This window comes from Mytilus edulis, chromosome 6 (assembly GCF_963676685.1).
Source record: "Mytilus edulis chromosome 6, xbMytEdul2.2, whole genome shotgun sequence".
In the NCBI taxonomy this organism is placed as follows: domain Eukaryota; kingdom Metazoa; phylum Mollusca; class Bivalvia; order Mytilida; family Mytilidae; genus Mytilus; species Mytilus edulis.
In genome coordinates this window covers 47,337,983-47,359,244 of record NC_092349.1, presented here as the reverse complement: position 1 = coordinate 47,359,244, position 21,262 = coordinate 47,337,983, and the positions used below count along the sequence as shown (strand labels likewise).

The following is a 21,262-nucleotide window of genomic DNA, read 5'->3' as shown; positions in this document are numbered from 1 at the left end:
GAATGGTCGTTAAAAATACCGGCAATATTTACAAAATCAAAATCTTTGTTGACATACTTTATATTAATAAAATGTTTTTTATGATCTTCAGGGCGGTCGATTTTGGGAAACAGTTTAGAATAACAATATGCCATTATAATTTGAACGATTTCATACTGCAATATGAAATTGTGTTGCAATCCTCTAAAATTTTATTTAATTTATTTATAGGTAAAGAATAGAGCTTGTTTAACAGATAATGTCTGCGATGTTTTTTGAAATAGAAATCAGACTGTTTGATATTTGCAAAAGCAAACTAAATCCGTTGATCTTTGAAATATAGAAACAGAAATCAAATCGTTTCAGTAGCTGCTGTCCAATGTTTCTAAACCCCATAAATGTTTGGCATAGTCTTTAATACTGAAACATTTATAGCACACTGAAATAAATGAAGATGACACCGAATGAGTGAAGGAATGATATGTATCCTTATTCGTGAATTTCGTCGCATGGTCGACAAAAAAATCGTCTCAATTATATCGACAGACCTTTTAAAAAAGTTTTATAGTGATTAAGAATGAAACACAATGTTAACTGATGGAACCATACTTTTGACATATTAACCTTTTGTCTGTTTGTTTTGTTTACACGTTGTTGTCAATATAATAGAATTTGATGCGACTGTCATACAAGTGACAGGTTTAGCTAGCTATAAAATCAATTTTAATCGACCATTTTCTACATTAGAAAATGTCTGTACCAAGTCAGGAATATGACATATGACAGTTGTATTCATTCATTTGATGTGTTTGAGGTTTTGATTTTGTCATTTGATTAGGGACTTTCCGTTTTGAATTTTCCTCGGAGTTCAGTATTTTTCATTTTTTTTTATGTTTTTACTTTTTACAAATATAAAAACCAGACTTAACAAAAGTGTATCAAATTAAAGAACCTTAGTGAGTGCGCTCACATACCCCTCGCCCCCACATTGTCATTGGAGAAATGAAATAAGTGTAAGAAAAGAAAACTGTATAAGAAAAAAAAATTGAATCATAATTTTCTGTCAATATGCACATCTACATATTATGTCCTTATTATCTAAAAAGGTTTCGTGAAATTATGTTGTGTGGTTTCAGAGGAGTTGCGATGAAAAACTGTTGCAGTAGTACATTAAAGCAAATAAGTTCAAGGGGGTGTAACTCCTAGATAAAAATATTTGAATCGTAATTTCCCGTGGATATACACATCTACATATTATGTCCTTATAATCTAAAAAGGTTTCGTGAAATTCTGTGAGTCGTGAGTTGCGATGACAAGAAACATAACTGACGGACGGACGGACGGATCAAAAACATTATACCCTCCGCAACTTCCTTGCCTGGGGTATAATTATAATAGTAATACATGTGTATTTAATTTGCCATCATTGTCATCATCTCTATGTTTACTCTAACATCGGTCGTTCCATTATATAAAAAAAAGATGAACAGTACAGAAAAAAAATATTTCTTGTGAAATTTCAAAAATAAAAATCGATTCAGAAATATATTTATTTACAAAAAAAAACATATCATATTTGTAGCTGTAAATGAGTATATTAAAAAGATTTTTTCTAGCTAAAATATAAGGAGCAAGTCAAGCGCTTGGGTAATAACATTTTAATCATCTTAATCACGGAAGGCGTAAATTAAGGAGTAAATTAACAAAAATACCGAACTCCGATGAATATTTAAAACGGAACCTATTCGTATTCAAATGACAAAATCATAAGCTCAAATACATCAAACGAATGGATAACAACTGTCATATTCCTGACTTAAGATAAATTTTTAACTGTATATTTCAGGGTTCTTTGTTGTATGTGCCATCAGTGACCAAAACTGATAGTGGGTTTTATTTTTGTGAAGCTGACAATGGTATAGGCGGTCCAGTGAAAAGTACAGAATTAGAAGTAAAGGTATTGGAGATCATCTCACCACAAATCAAGTATACTTCGGAACCAGTTATAACATTTACAGAAGATTCAAACGATTATTGGGTCAAAATGGAGGTCTCGGTTAATGGTAAATTAAAAAGAATTTGGTAGCCACTCTATTTATTTTACAATGTTGATACTCTTTCTAAATCTATTCCTATTTTAAAAATATTTAAAAATGTACGTGTGAGTGAGCATTAAAGCATTGCATCGGTTTTTATCAGATGGTCTAAATGTCTCATTTACAATTCTCACTAGCCTGTCAACACTGCGGTTGTTAGGACTAATCCCGCTCGACTCATATCTTCATTGAAAACAATTGGCAGTTATCCTTCTGAAAATCGTAGGTTCTCTCCATGAACTACGACTTCCGTAACCACTTTCAGCTTTTAGCTAAATGTTCTGAAAGCGGCTTAAAACAACAACAATCAATTCTTTTTTTAATGCATTTTTCTTACAGTTGTGTCATAACAATCAATATTCTGACATATTTTCAATAAATTTACAATTAATTTACTGTAAATGATTGCTAGTAAATGTTGTTTACTGGTTTATTTTGATTTTTTTGCTTAGATCCCGTCCGGCTGAAGTATATCCTATATTTCATTTATTTAAAGTTGAGAGTATTTAAGTTTTAAGCACAAGTAGAATAAGCGTTGGGATTTGATGAGTTTCAATATCATAGGACTGGATTAAAGATTTATTTGCATTTAAAGCGCGAGATCATATGACATGTATATACTTATGTCATCTGTCTTGAAAATTCCAGAATAACAAATTATATTAAAAGTACATGCAAGAACAGTCACTTCGATTATTCTTAAGGAATAAAAGTAAGATTACACCGATGGTTAAAAAATTGATAGATAAATAATAAACATTAGATTACTATGATTACAAACAAAAAGCATCTAAATGTTAATTTCAAACATATCTTGATTTCGGGGACGGTTAAGTTCCTGTTTTCGAACGTCCATTTACATGACATTTTTCTAGGTGAATGTATCATTGACGAAGAACTATAATGTTATGTTGTGTATACAATCTTTTCATTTTATTCATGAAATTAAAATGACTATTTGGTAAACATCGTTCCGACAGTAACCGCACAGTTCAAAACAACTACTGTAACCGAAAGAAGATGTTAAACATATGTCTACCAGACAGAAACCATAACCTTTTCTAGAAATCCACATTTTTTTACGAGATATTTGAGATTTTAAATATGGCGGGAAAAGGCTGACTCGGACTTTTACCTTATAATTGCATTGGTATTATTAGGTCCCAAAAACAGAAGAAGGAAAATTAAGAATCTTCTAAAATTTTGGTAAATGACCTTTCATAAGCTATTAAGTCTTATATGAAAAAATAAATGGGTGTTATGGGGCAAAATATTTTACATTGTATTGTATGGAAAACACCAGAGTCCAAACATTTGATACAAATTCAAAAACCTCACCCAAGAAAATCCTTAAACACAACAGACAGGCGTCTCTTCAAAACTACCATGCTTAGATTCACACTTTAGTCATTTTGATAACATATAACCTCTAGTATCTTTATGTGTCCAACAATAATGTCCTCTTCTTCTTATTTCTTTGTAGGTCGACCTCACCCAACCGTCTCATGGTGGAAGGAAACCAAATACGGAAGAGAGCAAATTAAGAGAAAAAGATTTCGTATCCGTATTATTTACGGTTATGTCGGAAACCTTGAGACCAAGACACCTCACAAGCTTATGATAAAAGGTCCCAGGGAGTTCCAGCTAGGTACCTATGTTGTTAAGGCCGAAAACAGTGTTGGTGTTGATGAATTGAAATTTACAATAAGAGGCAAGTTAATAAATTGAAAATAATTGAATTTATATCGTTGGGACTTTAAAACAGTAGTCAGAATTTTTTTATGAAAACAATTTCATTAATATGCTCATCTCCTGTAATTTTACTGTTTATACAATGTCCGAACAGACGAAATATTTCGAACTCCGAAACAGCGGTTACGTCCTCTTTACTATGCTACGTTGACTATAGTTTAGCGAAGCAACGTCACCACTGTTTCGGAGTTTGGAAATACTTAGGTTTATTTACTGAGGAACCTAAGCATATATTACCTTAACCTTTCTTGCGCAACTTTAAGAAAAAAAAATATGCTCGTCAACTTTGTATTTATTTGAATTTCAAACTGTTTTGATTGAACATCACTAGTCAATCTTGTCTAGACAAAACGCACATCTTGCGTACCAAATAATAAACCCGGTATCTTTGGTGATTTCTTTTACTTAATTTTTGTCATGCAATAATGACGTCGTTCATCGTTTAAAAGATAGTACTATCATATTTGTTAATACGTTCTTCTCTTTGTATTTTAGCGGCGGGGACCAAAAAGCAGAGATAAGAGAAAAGATATTTAACTTTCCACAATTAAATAAAGTAAATAAACATTACTGCTGAATAATGAATGATTCATTGTTTTTAGTCTTATTTGACCTCAGTATCATATGTCCAATTTCATTGATATCTCCTGTCCCTTAGAGTTTGTGACATTGTGCTGCGTCGGATAGAAATTTGCCTTATGCACGCCCAAATATACATGTACATCTGATTGATTTTGTACCTTTCAAATACACAATGAAAGATGAATTTTGAAATGTTTTGTAGGATTCTTATATCGACTGAATTTTCAAACAGTTAAATATTGTCCATTGACATATTGTAATATATTATTAACGTTCGAATTAAGACATTGGCCATATGAATGCATAATTCCCGTTATTAAATATGAACATCATATCTTATTAATAGAACATTTAGGCTGAAAAGGAGTTTTAGCTCAATAAAGCACTCAAATGTTCTTGACAAGCACGTGAATGTATGGTGTTTTCTTTTGTGTAATTATAATCATTGTTGGATATCCTCATACCATTTTATATTGATAAACATATGTGTATAACTGAGTAAGTGTAGCATATTAATAGAACGAGAGTTAGGCAATTCCAAACTATATTCCTCTCCTGTGGTGTATTTTACTTCATATATAACCTAACGCCAGTAACAAAAAATGCGGCAGACTTACAAAATGAGAACTAAAATATCGTATCCCAGATAAAATTTTAAAAAATAATGCTGCTTTTTTACACACAACATTAGAATTTCTGGTAAAATAATTTAGAATTACTTTGGAATGGGGAAACATTTACGAAGTGAAAGTATCTCTGATAATTGAAAGACAATTATGTTTTGGTATTTCCTTTCCAGTGAAAATATTCCAATAGTTTTTTGCGATGTGCCACTTCTCTCAATTTACCGACTTTCCAATATTACTTTGATTCCATTTGATGCCCTCATGACCAGTTCTGGATTTATATCATAGTTATGACCATCTACTAGTGATACTTTATATCTGAAAGAGCGATAAAAAACATTCGTATTAATAATTACAACTTATTCATATATTGCTGCCAACCTTCCAACTCGAATTGTACGTAATTTTATAGCATACAGCAAAGCAATTATTATTATACGACGAAACGTCAAAATCACTGAGAAGTATGCGGAACAAATCGGTTTCAACCAAATTGAACAGCAAGGAGAGGAAAAGAAGATGAGCTCATATAAGTCGTACCATTGAACATTAGTAAGAATATTTTTGAAACGGTAATGACAATCTTCTAAAGCCACTTTAATACAATGTCCTTAGACGTTGTAACTTGAAAAGCAATACAGATTCTTCCCTTATTACTTGAGAACATCTTAGTCAAGGTGTATGTCCTTACGTACTATGAGATTAAGAATTCGACAACAACTTTTGTAAAATTGAAAATGGAAATGGGGAATGTGTCAAATGAACGCTATACTAAACTCCAAATGGTACACAAGAAACTAAAATAAAAATAATACAAGACTAACAAAGACCAGAGGCTCCTGACTTGGGACAGGTGCAAATATGCGGCGGGGTTAAACATGTTTATGAGATCTCAACCTCCTCCTATACCTCTAGCCAATGTAGAAAAGTAAACGCATACTTATACGCACATTAAAATTCAGTTCAAGAGAAGTCCGAGTCTGATGTCAGAAGATGTAACCAAAGAAAATAAACAAAATGACAATAATACATAATTAACATGAATGTGACCTACCGAATTAGACTATTTACCGGATTTGTAATCACATAAGCAACTCGACGGGTGCCACATGTGGAGCAGGATCTGCTTACCCTTCCGGAGCACCTGAGATCACCCCTAGTTTTTGGTGGCGTTCGTGTTGTTTATTCTTTAGTTTTCTATGTTGTGTCATGTGTACTATTGTTTTTCTGTTTGTCTTTTTCATTTTTAGCCATGGCGTTGTCAGTTTGTTTTAGATTTATGAGTTTGACTGTCCCTTTGGTATCTTTCGTCCCTCTTTTAACAACAGACTACTAGCAGTTAACTGTTTTGCAAGCTCCATACTTCAATTAAACTGATTGAAAGATTCTGATTTCATCATATGAATATCAGGCACGATCCTTCCAGTTAGGGGTTTAGTATCATACCATCATAACATATATGAGAAGAACATAACCCGTGTCATGCCAACAACTGGTTTTTTAATAAATGTGTTTAGTTCCGATGCGAAGACCCTATAAGTGAATCAATATTAACGCCAACATATGCAATCTTTAATGACCTGACAACAGTATCGTAACTATTTCCCTTCTTAATTAGTCTATTTAAAGGTTTGGTTAGTTTCTGAGGTGAATACTGACATTTTTGTGCTTTATAAAGAATATTTCCATAAAAAAAAATTGATTTCGTAGGCTATCTTGGTCTCTTTGTAGTTATTTTGAACTAGGCCATAACATGTGTCATGTTAGTTGAAATCTTCCTCCAAATATATGTGAACATATATTTCAAGGATATCATTCTACCTTACCTGACTATACAGTCCTTGCAGAGTAGTATATAAATAAAGGCAACAGTAGTATACCGCTTTTCGAAATTCATAAATCGATTAAGAAGAAACAAATCCGGGTTACAAACTAAAACGTAGGGAAACACATCAAATATAAGAGGAAAACTACACCACAACAGAAACACAACATTAAAATGCAACACACACAGACAAGAACTACAATATAACAATGACTTGGTACAGGACAATTTGAGAAAAAAATATTGGCTAGCCAAACCTCCCGCTTATATTGCAATGTTAAATATAACATTAAAATGACAAAAATTCATGACAGGACTTCAGTACAAATAAGTGGGAGAACATACAGGACAGTGAAGCACACAAATCATATTGCATGTTATTGTAATCACTAAAATTTCAAAATTACATTCCGACATAATTCAAATTGATATTTATAACTCTTTTTATCTTTTTATCTTTGCTAAATTTTAAACATATCATTTGTTGTTGGTTTTTTTTTATTTATTTACTCCGTATTATAATAATGCCACAAAAGTCTGTCAAAAACAATTTGATATCATTGTCTATTTACATCTACAAACCTCTGAACTAATCTGCTGATAATAACTTTTATTTCGTTCATTGCAAAATTTTGTCCAATACAGTTCCTGCAATAGGACTAAGATTTAAAGACAAAATATTTGTTTACGTCTATAGTAAAAAAAAACAAATGTAAGGACAAATAACAATACATATATTTCATCTTAATTACTTTATCAAGCTACAGAAATAAATCAAAGATAGAAAGATACTATAAAGAAGAAAAATAAACGATAATAACATAAATGGTACAATTTATCTGCATCAGATGCGCATTTCGACATAAATTTAACTTCAGTGATGCTCGAGTCCAAAGTATTCGAAAACTAGTGGGATCAGAAATCTTAGTACAAATTGAAAAAAAAATGTCGACTTACAGTCAATCAACACTTGCCAAAGATAACTTATAATGTTGAATTTTGAGCAACACGAATCTCAAATAAAAGCCATCTGACCGCAGAACTAAATTTTTATACAAACATTACGCTAAAGATACGATAAAGGTATAACCTTGACTTTAAACAGCTCGTGAACACATGGTGTTATAATATGAACTTTGGGAATCTTGTTGTCAGCTATGTTTTCTCTCTTAGAAGAGTTATCATTTGCTGAAATTCTTTCAATCTATCTTTTCGTTTATAATGAAGAATAATAGAATAAAGATGATAGCAGTTCAATGTGTTTATACTATTGCATAGGTTTGTAACACACTAACATATTGTATAATCTTTTGATTCATATCACTCCTGCAATATATAGTTTCATTATGTTTTTCATTAGATAAGTTGCTAAAATGTAAATTTTCTTTAATTGTAATATGCGCCAAAGCATTAAAAAGTCTTTTCAATATCTATTTTGCATCTCCTACGAAAAAAATATATACTTATCTCGCAATCGAATTTACAATGCATACGACGTTGTCTATTTGTAACACTTTTAAGTTTTCGTAACCGTTTTTTTTTCTCCAAAGGAAGTTCGCTACTCTAGTTAGTACTAGACTCTTGATAGTATTTTAATAGTGTAACTGAAATAGCAGAAAATAGCCAGAATTGAATCTTTCTAGAATTGTCATACATTTAGCATTGCCATCTTTTTTTCTTTCAAAAACTGTAATAAAGCAATAACAAGAATTTTATGAGATTTTTGAACATGGTGCGTGTCGTGTGTTATCTCCCTTACCTTGATCCTGCAGCAAATGGTATGTAGCTGTAAGGATGTCTGTCAGTTATATCGTCTTGTAAAAATCTTTCAGGTCTAAATACCTGTGATGAAGCATCAAACATATCAAATAGTAATTAGGCTGATACCAATTTATATCGTATGTTCTCTCGTGATTGCTTTATTGAATTTCTTTGCAAAAACACAACATCTGGTTGTGACAATAAACACAATGACAGTTCTTTCAAAAGAAACAAACTTATTTGACCAATAAAAAAATAGTTCTTGAATGATAATCAAGTTTGAAAAATGTATTTAGATCGGCGTTTTACTGAAGTAAAGATTACTATATAGTTTATATATCAAATGTCGACTTTACATGTTCTTACAAACAAGACGGCTATTGCAACAAATATCAGATATTTATGTGAGTATCGGCTTGGCAAAAATTTACGAATGCATAAGGTTTTATACATTAATAGATGATCACTTGAAATACATCGTTTTAATATATTATGCAATTTTTGGAAAAACAAATTCCCGAATAACCATATTTTATTTTTTGGATAAAGATTTGTTTATATTTGTACTGACATAACGCAACTAAAAAACGTGTTTCTTGTGTCACGTTTAAGCCTGTCAAAATAAAATATATCTACCTCGTGTTCAGGCCAAACATCTGGATGATGATGAATCGAGTGAATACTAATATCTATATGAACACCAGCTGGTACAATGATGTCACCAAACTTCATAGGTGACGTCAGTAGTCTGGCTGTTCCGGGTACTGGTGCGAACATTCTCATAGATTCTTTTACAAAAGCTGTAAGGTGAGGCATCTCCTGCAGATTTTCCCTGGATTGAAAAAAAATATTTAAAGGTCAACAGAAGGTCACCTTTGATGCAAAGTATGGCACATAGTTTTACACAATAACGACGCCCACGCGTCAATTGTCTGCCAGATGTCCATTATAACGTTAACATTGCTTTTTATTTAACATATTTTCTGCAGGGCTTTAAAGATCTTCATTTAAGAATAATAATTTGTCACAATATATATTTCATCATGTTTATTTAAAAATAAAATAAAAATAAGATAACACAATGTAACAGCCTTTCAAAATTCATATATACTCTACTTAAATAAATCTAAATGCGTATTGTGGATAAAAGAAATCTTGACAACTCTGACGTGTCAATGTTTAATATCTCCATAATAGCCCATTTGGTGTAATGATTCATTTTTGTAATGGCAAGACATGTACTGCATTATTTTTTTACATAAATGTCGTGCCATGTTTTAAAGTATAATTCTATGTAGCTAGTATAATAGATAATTAATAATGAAAATAACCTCAGATAGCAATCATAAGTCAAAGAGGTACATATAACAGCATGGCTATACAAATAAGAAACATTGTCTTACTCTGGAAAATAAAAATAAAACTTATAAACTAGTACACTCGTTCGATCAGAAAAAAGAGATGAAAGATATCAAGGCAATATTCAAACTGGTATTGCCTTCATTGCAAAAATAAAAAAGAAAAACGACTAAAAGACAACCAAAATTATTCTGATTTATAGTAATTTCTCGCAATTTGATTGGCTGATATTGTTTTTATAAATTTCAGTACAATTTCTTATCACGTCAATTGGAATTATCTCCCTTATTTATTACGTTAATTGAAATTATCTCCCTTATACCATTGACCTAATAAAAAAAATGAGTTGCCTTAATCATAATATTTATTTTTTATTTTTCACAGTTTTAGATTAAATATCTAAAATATATTTGTTGATGTTGTTCTAAAATTCAATTTCAATATAATAATATGCAATATAACAAAATCAGCCTCACCCGATATGAATTTTATTGACCCGATAAATTGAAGTGGTTCTCGTTTGTTGATGTGTTTCATAAGTGTTTCTCGTTTCTCGTATCTCGATGTGAGCCAAGGCGCCGTGCTGAAGTGTTGAAAGTCGTACTTTGACAAATAACGGTTTACTTTTACAAATAGTGACTTAGATGGAGAGTTGTCTCATTGGCACTGATACCAATTCTTCTTATAATTTAAAAAGAAAACTAAATAAAGAGCAACACGAACCTTAAAAAATAAAATCTGGTGATGTAGAAAGATAAGAGATCCTGCTCTACATGTGGCACCTGTTGTGGTGCTCTCTATCCGCTAATTCATAACTAATGATATGTTTGTTTTCTCTATTGCTATAGAATCCTCCACCTTATAGAATTTCAAATTAACGTACCAGGTTACCTCTTGTTTATCTACTAATAACTCTGATATTTCTGTATATACTATTTCCTGCTCGTCTGGATATTTCCCCAAGCAGTATATAGACCAGCTTATTGCAGCTGCAGTGGTATCATGACCTGCAAAGAACAAGTGCGTGACTTTGTGTAAGTAACTGAATTAATCTAGACATACTACCTACAGCCAAAGACTTACGACACCATTAAACCATAACAGCGTAATTTGATTAGTGTTACAAAATAGTCTATTTTTCCACAGCATTATGAGTTCACTATGTTTTGTTTGCATTGCTTAACATTTAGATTTTATAGTAAATACTTTTCGAATTATTGTCATCTGTTCGGTTTTAGTTTTACCATCTCATTGTATTATTTCTGCAGCTTTTTAATTTACAATTGGCCCATTTGTATTCGTATTCTATTTTTCTACCAATTTATATCTAAAAAAAAATCATCTTTTGACATTCACCTTCAAACATAAAAGTATCGACTTCCGCTCTTATATCTTCATCAGAAAGTCCTATTCCATTTTCATCTTTGGCTGTAAGAAGTATATCAAGGAAATCAAGATGACGCTTTGTTGGTTGGCCTTCTTTCTTCTATAATGTAAATAATAGACAAAAGTTAAAAGTTATATAGAAACTTATGGTTCAACCACCTATCGGCAAAGTTGTTCTTAAATGCATTTGGCTATTTTTATGTCCCGTTCGGCTATATAATTCACAACGTAAACAATAACTCATACATACTTGACTTTAAGTTTTTTGAATTAGTGCCAAGTGATCACATAAGGAAGCGCTTTTATTTGACAATTTTATAATTCAAGTGGTATTGTCATTTATTAAGAATGTTTCTAACTCATTCGTCTCAACTCGGCCGATTCCGTACCCTCATCTAACGGGATAGAAGAAGAATAGCGGATTCTAACCATATAACAAAAAAAAAAGATAGAAGATATCAATGGGATACTTTAAACTGCAATAATATGTACATTAATATATTTAAATGTGTATTGTATGTTTCTTTGAAATAGCTTCATTCTAAGTGCCAGAAACAGAAAATTTCTAAACCGAACTTGAATTTGAATATAACACGTCCAGTTATAAAATGTTTTAACTTTAAATGTTACTACTCGGTGTTGACTGTCGAATACATGTTTAAGACATTTTGCAACTTACGACCTTTTTTATATATTGGACCATAGGTGGTGATGAACTCAATAACAATTTTTGGACAAAGTAAAGGACTCGTTCATATCGGTCAATCGTAATTTTACATCAATTTTTAGTACTGTTTGTCTCTTTGTTTTTCGTCGTTTTGAAATTTGTGATGGATGTACGTTTTCTCGCGAAAACAATTTACTACATGACTAATGTAGCGTTTATATTAACACTAACCAGAGTTTGCTTTCTTTCTTTTATAATTCCATTCGAAAATTCGTGTGAATAATCACATAGCTGTTTCAGTTCTTTTCGTTCTTTAGAAAATCGATAGATAAAATCAATTTGATACCAAGGCTTTCTAAAAAATAATGATTAGAATTTCACTGTTATAATGATAAGTTAAACACAACTTGATCATTTGAAAGAGACGATTTAAAACTGCAACTGTGTAGATATTAGTTAAAACAATTGGTAAATTATGGATTTGGTAAAAACATCTACTAAATTGTATTATAAAAACAAGTTTATTAGAAATGCATTATATTGATAACTTACAAATGTAACTGCTTACAAATGTTTTTTTGAAATACAGGCTTTTCTACCTCAGGAATAGATTACGTTAGCTTGATTTGGAAAAACTGTCAGAAATTTTGGTTTTCAATGCTCATAACTTCGTTCTTTATTTGAACTTTAAATTTATTGAATTGGAGCGTCACTGATGAGTTTTTTTAAGACGAAACGCGTGTCTGGCGAAATACAAAATTTAATCCTGGTATCTATGATGAGTTTATTTATATAATTCCTACTGCAGAAATTGAATTGAAAAGTAGCTTCATTCAAACGAAAAATGCGGTATGGTTACAAATTAACCAAGTGCCCACCAAAGTTGAAATGACGAAGATATAAACAATTGCAGATCACCGTGCAAACAATGATTTAAAAGAAGAAAGTTTGGGAATCGCTTAAGTTGAATAAAAAGATGGATTGCAACTAAATGGTTTCATTCAATCACAGTGACTTGTACTTATTCAAGTAAAAATCAATTCGTTATATCTATAAAGATGGAATAAGACAAACAAACGTCTTTAATTTTTTGTCGTGAATGTGCAGACTTACTCTTGAGAAAGTTTGTGGATTTTTTGCAGTTACAATCGCCAATATAAAAGTATCGGGTGGCAAAATTACCTATTAGAACGTTGAGCTTGATTTTAGAAAATGCAATCTATTTTTGATAACATATCATTATATCTGATGACCATTAACTAACTACGTAACTTTTATAGTAATCAAACTATATGTTTTAACAAAGTCTGGTGAATCATCATCATTCATGGGATCCGAATTATCATGAAGTAAAACAAATTTACAAGTAGACTTGTTTCCTTGATGAAATTAATGTATCCACAAACGTTTTTTTTCACATTTCCGGACCGATGTGAGAAAAATGTTTGTTCTTACTAGTGAAAAATCTGTTCTTGGCAAACGATTTGTCTAAATATATTTGTGACGTTAAATTTTCTTGTTTCTTCTGAATTGTCATAGTGTAACGTCATGACAGGCGACCATGCCTGATGACGTCAAATATAAAAAAGTACACAACTTTCTTCCAATCTTTGAAAAAGAAGGAACAAAATCATTAGAGAAATAGATATCACCGCTATTAATCGTCTTCTATGATATTTCTACACAATCAAGCTTAACGATCTCGAGTGGAGAAATACCGTTTAAATACTCTTGTTGCAGTTGTTGGATATATATAACTTAACTAAATCCATAGTATTGGGATATATAGATGGATAAATATATTATATACATTAAAGAAATACTTACAAGCACCTGGACAACGTTAAATATGACAATCTATTCACAGCATTTACGTAGGGATGTTTTGATCTGTAACGATAAACATTGAGAGAAATTAAGCTACCGCGTCTTTATTGTTGTAAACATTAAAATGTAACAGCAATACTGAATCTAAAAATTCCAAAATAGCCTAGACTTGTTGTTTATCGAATATTTTTATTAAAAAGTACGAAAGCATAAATTGAACTCTAACAACGAAACCATTATATTGCGAAGTGTAAAGTTATTGTGTTAGGTATTAATTTTTTTTGGAAATACGTCCTTTTGCCGGTTTATATCGCTTCTAATGCAGATGTCCAGTTTATTTTCCATTTTTTGTCAAAATGCTTGTTTCGCTTCATAACTTTGTTTTGCATCTTGGCATCTTATCTTTTTTGAAGGTGATATTTTACTTTACTATATACTCACCCTTGATCTTGTATCTTTCCTTGGTATGAAAAGGCGCATCTTAATATAGTGTCTAAAGATGCTAAAGCTACACGCGGGAATATGTCTACTGCCTCGCCACTTTTAGCATAACCCTTCAATTTTTCCTATTAAATCATGCAAAAGAAGAAAGTCAATGTTAAGATACTTTCGTAGTCTAAAATTGAATTTTACATGCTACGGGTGGTTCTAACAAGCATCAATAAATGGAAGTTGTTTTAACGACCTTGACTGACTATACAGCCCTTGCAAGGTCGGCTCGGTGCCCGAAGGCGATTGAATAACGTTTGAATATTTTCATGCGTGACGATGAAAAGTAGGAACAGGACGGCCGCTATTTTGGTTTTAATGAGTTTTTATAGTTTGTTGACTATTTTTGTTTGTTTACTGTCTTCACAACGGCTGCTTTTAGAGCCAGATTGGTCAGCTTGGCAGCCCGCTTACCACAGTGATGGAGTACTGGTCGATAAGTCGCCGACGATATATTAACAATGACAGAAAGCATTATCAGGACCAAAGTCGTGAGACAGTGAAATGGAGATCAATCATCCAACACCTCGGATACAGCTTTCGGGTGTCAGTCGGCATAACACTCAAAAATGGGTTTGGACTATATGCTGACGCGGGTTACGCGGAAAATACCTAACGTATTCTGACTCTGTACAGCCTTGGGTTGGTTTCTGTTATCGAGAGTAATAAGTCGTTGATCCATTTATCAGTAAACTATCATCGTAGACAGTGGGTAAATGAGAGCTGACTCAGTACGTCCGTTCAGCTGTTAGGTCTGAGATGTGACTGGCTTTGCTTACAAGCATGATCTGTTTAAAATACGTTCATCCGCCAGCCCCCCCTCCCCCCACACCCCCGTTTTTAATGTTGTCTTACTCTTCAATTCTTTATCTACAGTTTCCTGTGTAGTCTTATTGTTATTGTTGTAAGATTTTTTTGTTTGCGATTTATTATCGGTAACAGTGTAGCCAATTTTTATTTCATTTAAACTGAGGTCACAAATTCACGATTTTTACAGCCGTCCTTGAAAAGTCCATTCCAAATTAAAACAAATCAATAGTCTGATCGAGATTCTTGATATTGACATCTTATATGAATTATTGTCCCTCAAATGATATATTTGAAGCTAGATTAATTGAGAATCACTTTACTTGGGAAAGAATAAAGCCATAGGGTCCTGTGCAAACTGTTGATTGACATGATCTTGAATAATCTAAACCGGAAGTGACCTTCAGTAAAGCAGACGTTGCCATGTTTCGCACTTATTTCACGAAATAGCTATAAAACTTTATTTTTTTTAAATATACACACATTTATCTTAGTACCTAATGTCTCCGTTATTACTGGCAATAGTATATATGTCAAATGTTTTTGGAATCAGTATGACCGGAAGTTGGCAATTATGTCCCTTATTTCCCTAGTATATAGAAAAAAAATATTTATTGAATCAGTATGAAGAATACCTATGCTTAGACGCCAATAATAACTTTGAGTAAACTGGAAGAAGCTTCTCATCAATAATTTAGAAAATTGATGTGGAAAGTCCGCCAATCTTTTACTGAACGATTGGGTTTTATTTGCTTATTGTTATCAGTAAGATTATCATAATGTTTGCATTAATTGATAGTACTCTGAATTTACATACCTTAACATTCGTAGATATTTAAATAGACTATTTACAGAACTAGCAAACAAAATGGCAAGTCAATGACCAGCTGAAAGAACTTGGAAACCACATTCCACAAAAACACTTTTTCAACCATAAACACTGAACAGCCTCTTTATCATTTCAAAAACGTTCATCTCAAGTTTATACAAATAATGATAGTATATGTATAAGATATCAAATCTATATCAATCAATATCTAAATATACCACATTTCCAATACGAATGCCGACAACCGCAGAAATTCTACCTCAAAATTGTCAATGAGATTCTCCAGTATGTTGATCACTTGATTTTCAGTGTTGTTTTCTTAGGTTCATTTTTTACAAACATGCCGAAATAAATCTCAACTCTATACTTACAAGAAACACATCTGTAACATTGTTATATACTTTAACGTATGGTTTGAGTATTTCAAAATGGAAGCCTGGGGTCAAGAGTCGTCTATTCCTTTCCCATTTCTTTCCATCAGATATCAACAAACCATCGCCTAGATAAATAAAATGTTATTTTCGTAAACTATCAACTACTGATTGGATTTAATTAACTTTGAGATTGTGTACTTTAATCATCGTCATCATCATCCTCACCATTGTCGCCTTTCATTCCCCGTCCCGCAATTGTCATCTGATCATGATAATGTAGTATAACATCTGCATCTAATTATTGCAGTATTCAAAGGAAACGGAAAATATCATTCTAGATTTTATTTATAATTATTTTTCATTATTTTTCATTTAAACGTACATTAAAACGTGGTTTTATTGACTTTAGAGGAAAACGGTTTAATATAAAATATCAGAGAGGTTTTTTTTCCAAATCCAATTAAAAATATTTCCTTTTTTCGAGCAGATAAACTAGTCATTGCATGACAATTATTTACAAAAACAAAACAACAATCATGGATATATTTAACCATGATAACGTTATATTTGACAGATTTTACTGGTGGCATAATTGATATTTGCTTTCACATAAAACAAATATCGCATGATTTCCACTGATCGGAAGTCGATACTCATATACTATTCATTAATCCAAAGCATTCTTATTTACAAGTTAACTTTTGATCATGTCAACTTTATTTTGAAGGAGCAGACCAGACCAAAGTTAACTTTGGATTAAGTCAACTTTATCTTAGAGGAGTAGATTAGACCAAAGTTAACTTGAATCCTGTATTTATACGCATGTTTGTGAAGACACGAAAAGGTGACTAATCAAAAAGCGCGAAGCAAAAAAAAAAGCATGTTGCTATAGATTTTTTACATTTCATTTTAAATATCTTATACACAAAAGGTATAAGTCCTTTAAACAGTGCTGGCCTTTGTTACCAAGGTTATGAGTTTAAACTTCTATTCACATATGATGATCAATTCTCCAAGTATTCTCGTTTACTTCATGATATACACATAGTCGATGGTATGGAGTGCATCTATCATAGACATATGTAAGTCCTTCAAACAGCATAAGCTTGACTATCAAAACTCATAAACAAATGTAAGCCCAATCGACAGCAAAATCCAGCCTTTCCAATCTCTTAAAAATGTGTAGGTCCCTTTGACAGCATTCTTACCTATCCAATCTCTCAGATATCTGTATGCCCCTCCAACGGCATGAGCCTTTGGTGCTGAAGACTTATAAAGTATCTGCGCCGAATCCGGATGACAGACCCCAAAACTCGGGTAGAAAAACATATTCCAAGCAACATAAACCTTAGGTCTTTCCTTTTCAATTATACTTTTAAGGAGTTTGAAATAGGAAGCTAGATCGTGAACCTACAAACCAAAAATAAATTAAATCAGATAATGTAAGAGCTCAAGTCAAATATATTAAAACAATTTTACAATTTAAATTAAAGCCTGAATCAGTGAAAAATTGACGAAAACCAATTCGACTTTCTGGTTAAAATCAATTTGATATGAGAACCGCGTAAGGATACTAAATATGAAAAACACAATAAAGTGGTTTCTTTGTGAATGAATATTCTCATATTTTTAATATAAAATTTGAAGACAATAAATGTCCACAATGACAACAGTTGTAACAGTACTAACACAGTGTGTCTGTCTTTCATTCCTTTTTATCTAATTATTACATATGATGTTAGACGTGATTGGATGATTTTTTTTGGGGAAGGGGGTATAATTCTTATATCTGAGTCACATCATCTTTAACACACTTTTGGTGATTTATAACATGAAATATCGGTATTTGCACTTGGCGGTTGTTGAGACGGTATTATGACTTTTTGAGGTATTTGCTTAAAAATGTTAATGGATTGCTTTCTCATTGGCATATAATCCGCAACTCGTTCTATTCATACTCATAATGTTATCGTTTGTTTAACTTAATTTTTAGTCTTCTTTCTCCCTATAATACAGTTGTACATACCAAATGAAGAGTACCCCATATAGGATGAAGCGGACCAAGAATTGTAATACTTTGTCCAAATGTTGCTGTTCTCCACTGTCTGTATCTAATTATAAATGCTCTGATCCTCCATAGTACATACGTAATGACGATAACAATCAAAGCTATGGATATGTTAGTACTGAAAACCATTGCTGAAATTTAATGTTCATGTTTTCAATTCAAAATATTTTATTGTTCATAAAATCAAATAAACATTTAACATGTTGAAACAAAGAAATCGACAAAAGACAGATCCCATACAAAATTGATTGAATAATCTGATAGTACATGATATGTTTCTGATTAATCATACACCATCATATGTTTTGATGTGATGATCTTAACTTAATAACAGTGTCTGTGAAAATTCATGAATATTGTCTGTGTCACAGTTGTTATGCATTCTTTTTTTGATTTTGCTATTTCCGTTTATAATTTCCCTTGGACTTGATAAAATATCAATTCAACATGTTCAATCAATTTCAATTAAAATATCAGAAGCGGATTTAAAAAAATAAAGCACACCTAACCATGACAGACAGCAACAATGAAGTACAAAATGAATAGCCTTTACTTAGCATTAAAAGGTCTATACGATACGTTTGAAACCAGTCAAACGAAAAAAGCAACGGCCTAACAATTAACAAAATAATGTACGAAACATTTACAAAATGCCATCAGCGACAATCCCTGAATTACAGACTCTTAACATGAGTTAGACATCGTTTAAATGTGGTCGGGTTGAACATGTGTGTATTCGTGTTTTATTGGTTTATTTTTAATCTGATCTGATCTAGTTTAAATACCCCTAAATCCTCATATCATCTTTTTTTTAATTATACACGCATGTAATTTAGTTTTATAAAAAATTTAATGTGTAATGTCAGTTCATCATACAGGGAAATTGACCTTTCGTGTTTTAAGCACAAATACATTGCTGTCAAAATAATAAAGAATACACTCTGTAGATAAAACATTATGATCCGAAGAAAATAGTATTTTAATTGAATAGACATACCTTTGTACCTGGCTATATTGATTCCTCCAGATATTTGCACAAGAACGTACTATACATTTATTAGTAATATAAATTCTTGCTTCGCCTAAATGACATTTATCGGTTAATACACATTACATTTAGATAAAACCTAGTATTTATATTTAGATTTTACCTTGATATTTTGTTTTATTTCGACAGCTGCATGACGGACACACACTTTTAATATAATTGTAAAGAAATTGAAAGTTAATTTATCCTACGCATAGTTCATAAGAGGTCATCAATGTCACTGGTGGGACAACAACGCGTAAAAAATACATAAAGGAATCATTTGTTAAATATTCTGTTTCATGTTTTTTTCGAAACCGTTGTATTATTAATACACACGTGGATATCATATATTTGGTAACTATATTAAATGTGCACGTATATATACGGATATTTAGATATGAAAATAAGAAGATACGGTAGGATTGCCAATGTGACAATTTACAGAATTAATGTAATGTGTAATTCAATGCATTCCTTTGCAAAAGTAATTGTAATTTAATGCATTAAATGTATGTAATTATATTTGTAATTTAATGCATTAAATTATGTAATTATATTTGTAATTCAATGCATTAAATGTATGTAATTATATTTGTAATTTAATGGATTGTTTTGTCAAAGTAATAGTAATTTAAAGCATTAAATGCATGATATTATTATTGTAATGTATTGGATGGTTTTGCCAAAGTAATTGTTATAAAATGCATAACATTGCAATGAATTTAACTCTTTTTTTATATTTTGCTATTAAACCACTGTCCAAGGAAGGTTGATGTTCAAGTGCTAAAATATAAAAATAAAAGTTCATCTTTTACTTTTATTTATATTTTAGTTTCAGATTCTTTAAATGATGGAAATATGAATATGACCATTTACGACTAGAACGTGTATACTTTATTTGATAAAATTTTTTTGTTCTTTCTTTTGAGAACCATATTTCCATTTTAGAAATTTAAGTACTTCAGTTTCATGTGGATAATTTTGTACTCATATCTAGATTGTAAGATTTGAAAACATTTGCCGAATGCGGTTTAAATGTGAATTAAACTTTATTGCGTCAGATGCTCATGTGCAGGAGATAATTTGAATTTAAGGATGCTAAACAAACATGAAGATACATGCACCTAGTTTTGTAAAATAACGCATATTACATTCTTTTGGATTTTATATACATTTTTAATACTCGAATGTTTTTAAAAAAAGAAATGGAAAACTATGGATATCATTGAGTGTACCTTTCAAAAATATTTTTAAGTTCTTCAATAAAAAAATATTGAGTTTTATTTCGATTCGATGGTTTTTTAATCATTATAAGACAATATTGGGAATATATTTATGTCATTCTGTTGATATTTATGTGTAAAGCGAGATTTAGTAACACGAATTTTTTTAATTTGTTCACTGATCTCACAGTTCGCTTCTGTTTAAAAGAGGGGCGATAAATACCAGAGGAACAGACAAACTCAAAGATCAAAAATAAACTGACAACGCCATAGCTAAAAAAGAAAAAGACTAACAGACAAATAATAGAACATATAACACAACATAGAAAGCTAAAGACTAAGCAACACAAACCCTTCCAAAAACTGCGGGTGATCAGGATGTTACAGGGACAACAGTATGTAAATGTAATGTATATATCATCAACAAACTCGGGCCGCATTAAAAGCTATTACTAATTAGATAAGCATTTTTTATGTCGGTTATAACATAGAAACTTGTTTGTCAATGAATGAAATATATACAATAATCATTAAATCAAAACATTATCTCAATAATATTCAAGACTCTCAATATGGATTTTT

At 31.3% G+C, this 21,262-nt stretch overlaps 2 protein-coding genes across 4 annotated transcripts in view; one reads left to right on the top strand and one right to left on the bottom strand.

Annotated features, from left to right (window-relative positions):
- LOC139527795 (lachesin-like) overlaps positions 1 to 4,412 on the top strand; it is a 119,130-nt gene extending 114,718 nt beyond the window's left edge. For both annotated transcript variants that reach the window (XM_071323480.1, XM_071323482.1), the window contains exons 6-8: positions 1,826 to 2,042; positions 3,559 to 3,786; positions 4,323 to 4,412. In XM_071323480.1, coding sequence (XP_071179581.1) covers positions 1,826 to 2,042; positions 3,559 to 3,786; positions 4,323 to 4,348 — 471 coding nt within the window. In that variant the 3' untranslated portion in view covers positions 4,349 to 4,412. The remainder of the gene's footprint in view (positions 1 to 1,825; positions 2,043 to 3,558; positions 3,787 to 4,322) is intronic.
- On the bottom strand, positions 2,545 to 19,607 carry LOC139527791 (cytochrome P450 4A10-like). 2 transcript variants are annotated; one of them, XR_011665444.1, is made up of 14 exons: positions 19,425 to 19,607; positions 18,386 to 18,558; positions 17,568 to 17,769; positions 16,357 to 16,484; positions 14,302 to 14,426; positions 13,861 to 13,923; positions 12,265 to 12,388; positions 11,337 to 11,466; positions 10,864 to 10,987; positions 9,258 to 9,453; positions 8,620 to 8,702; positions 7,443 to 7,508; positions 4,028 to 5,353; positions 2,545 to 3,959 (listed from the first exon to the last, which is right to left on the bottom strand). XR_011665444.1 is itself a non-coding variant. In XM_071323470.1 (13 exons), the coding sequence occupies exons 2-13, from the start codon at positions 18,554 to 18,556 to the stop codon at positions 5,254 to 5,256; spliced, it is 1,512 nt and encodes a 503-aa protein (XP_071179571.1). In that variant the 5' UTR covers positions 18,557 to 18,558; positions 19,425 to 19,563; the 3' UTR covers positions 2,545 to 5,253. The 2 variants fall into 2 exon arrangements, 1 of the variants encoding a protein (XP_071179571.1); XM_071323470.1 differs by having other exon boundaries at positions 2,545 to 5,353; positions 19,425 to 19,563.
- Positions 19,608 to 21,262: the final 1,655 nt, after the last annotated feature.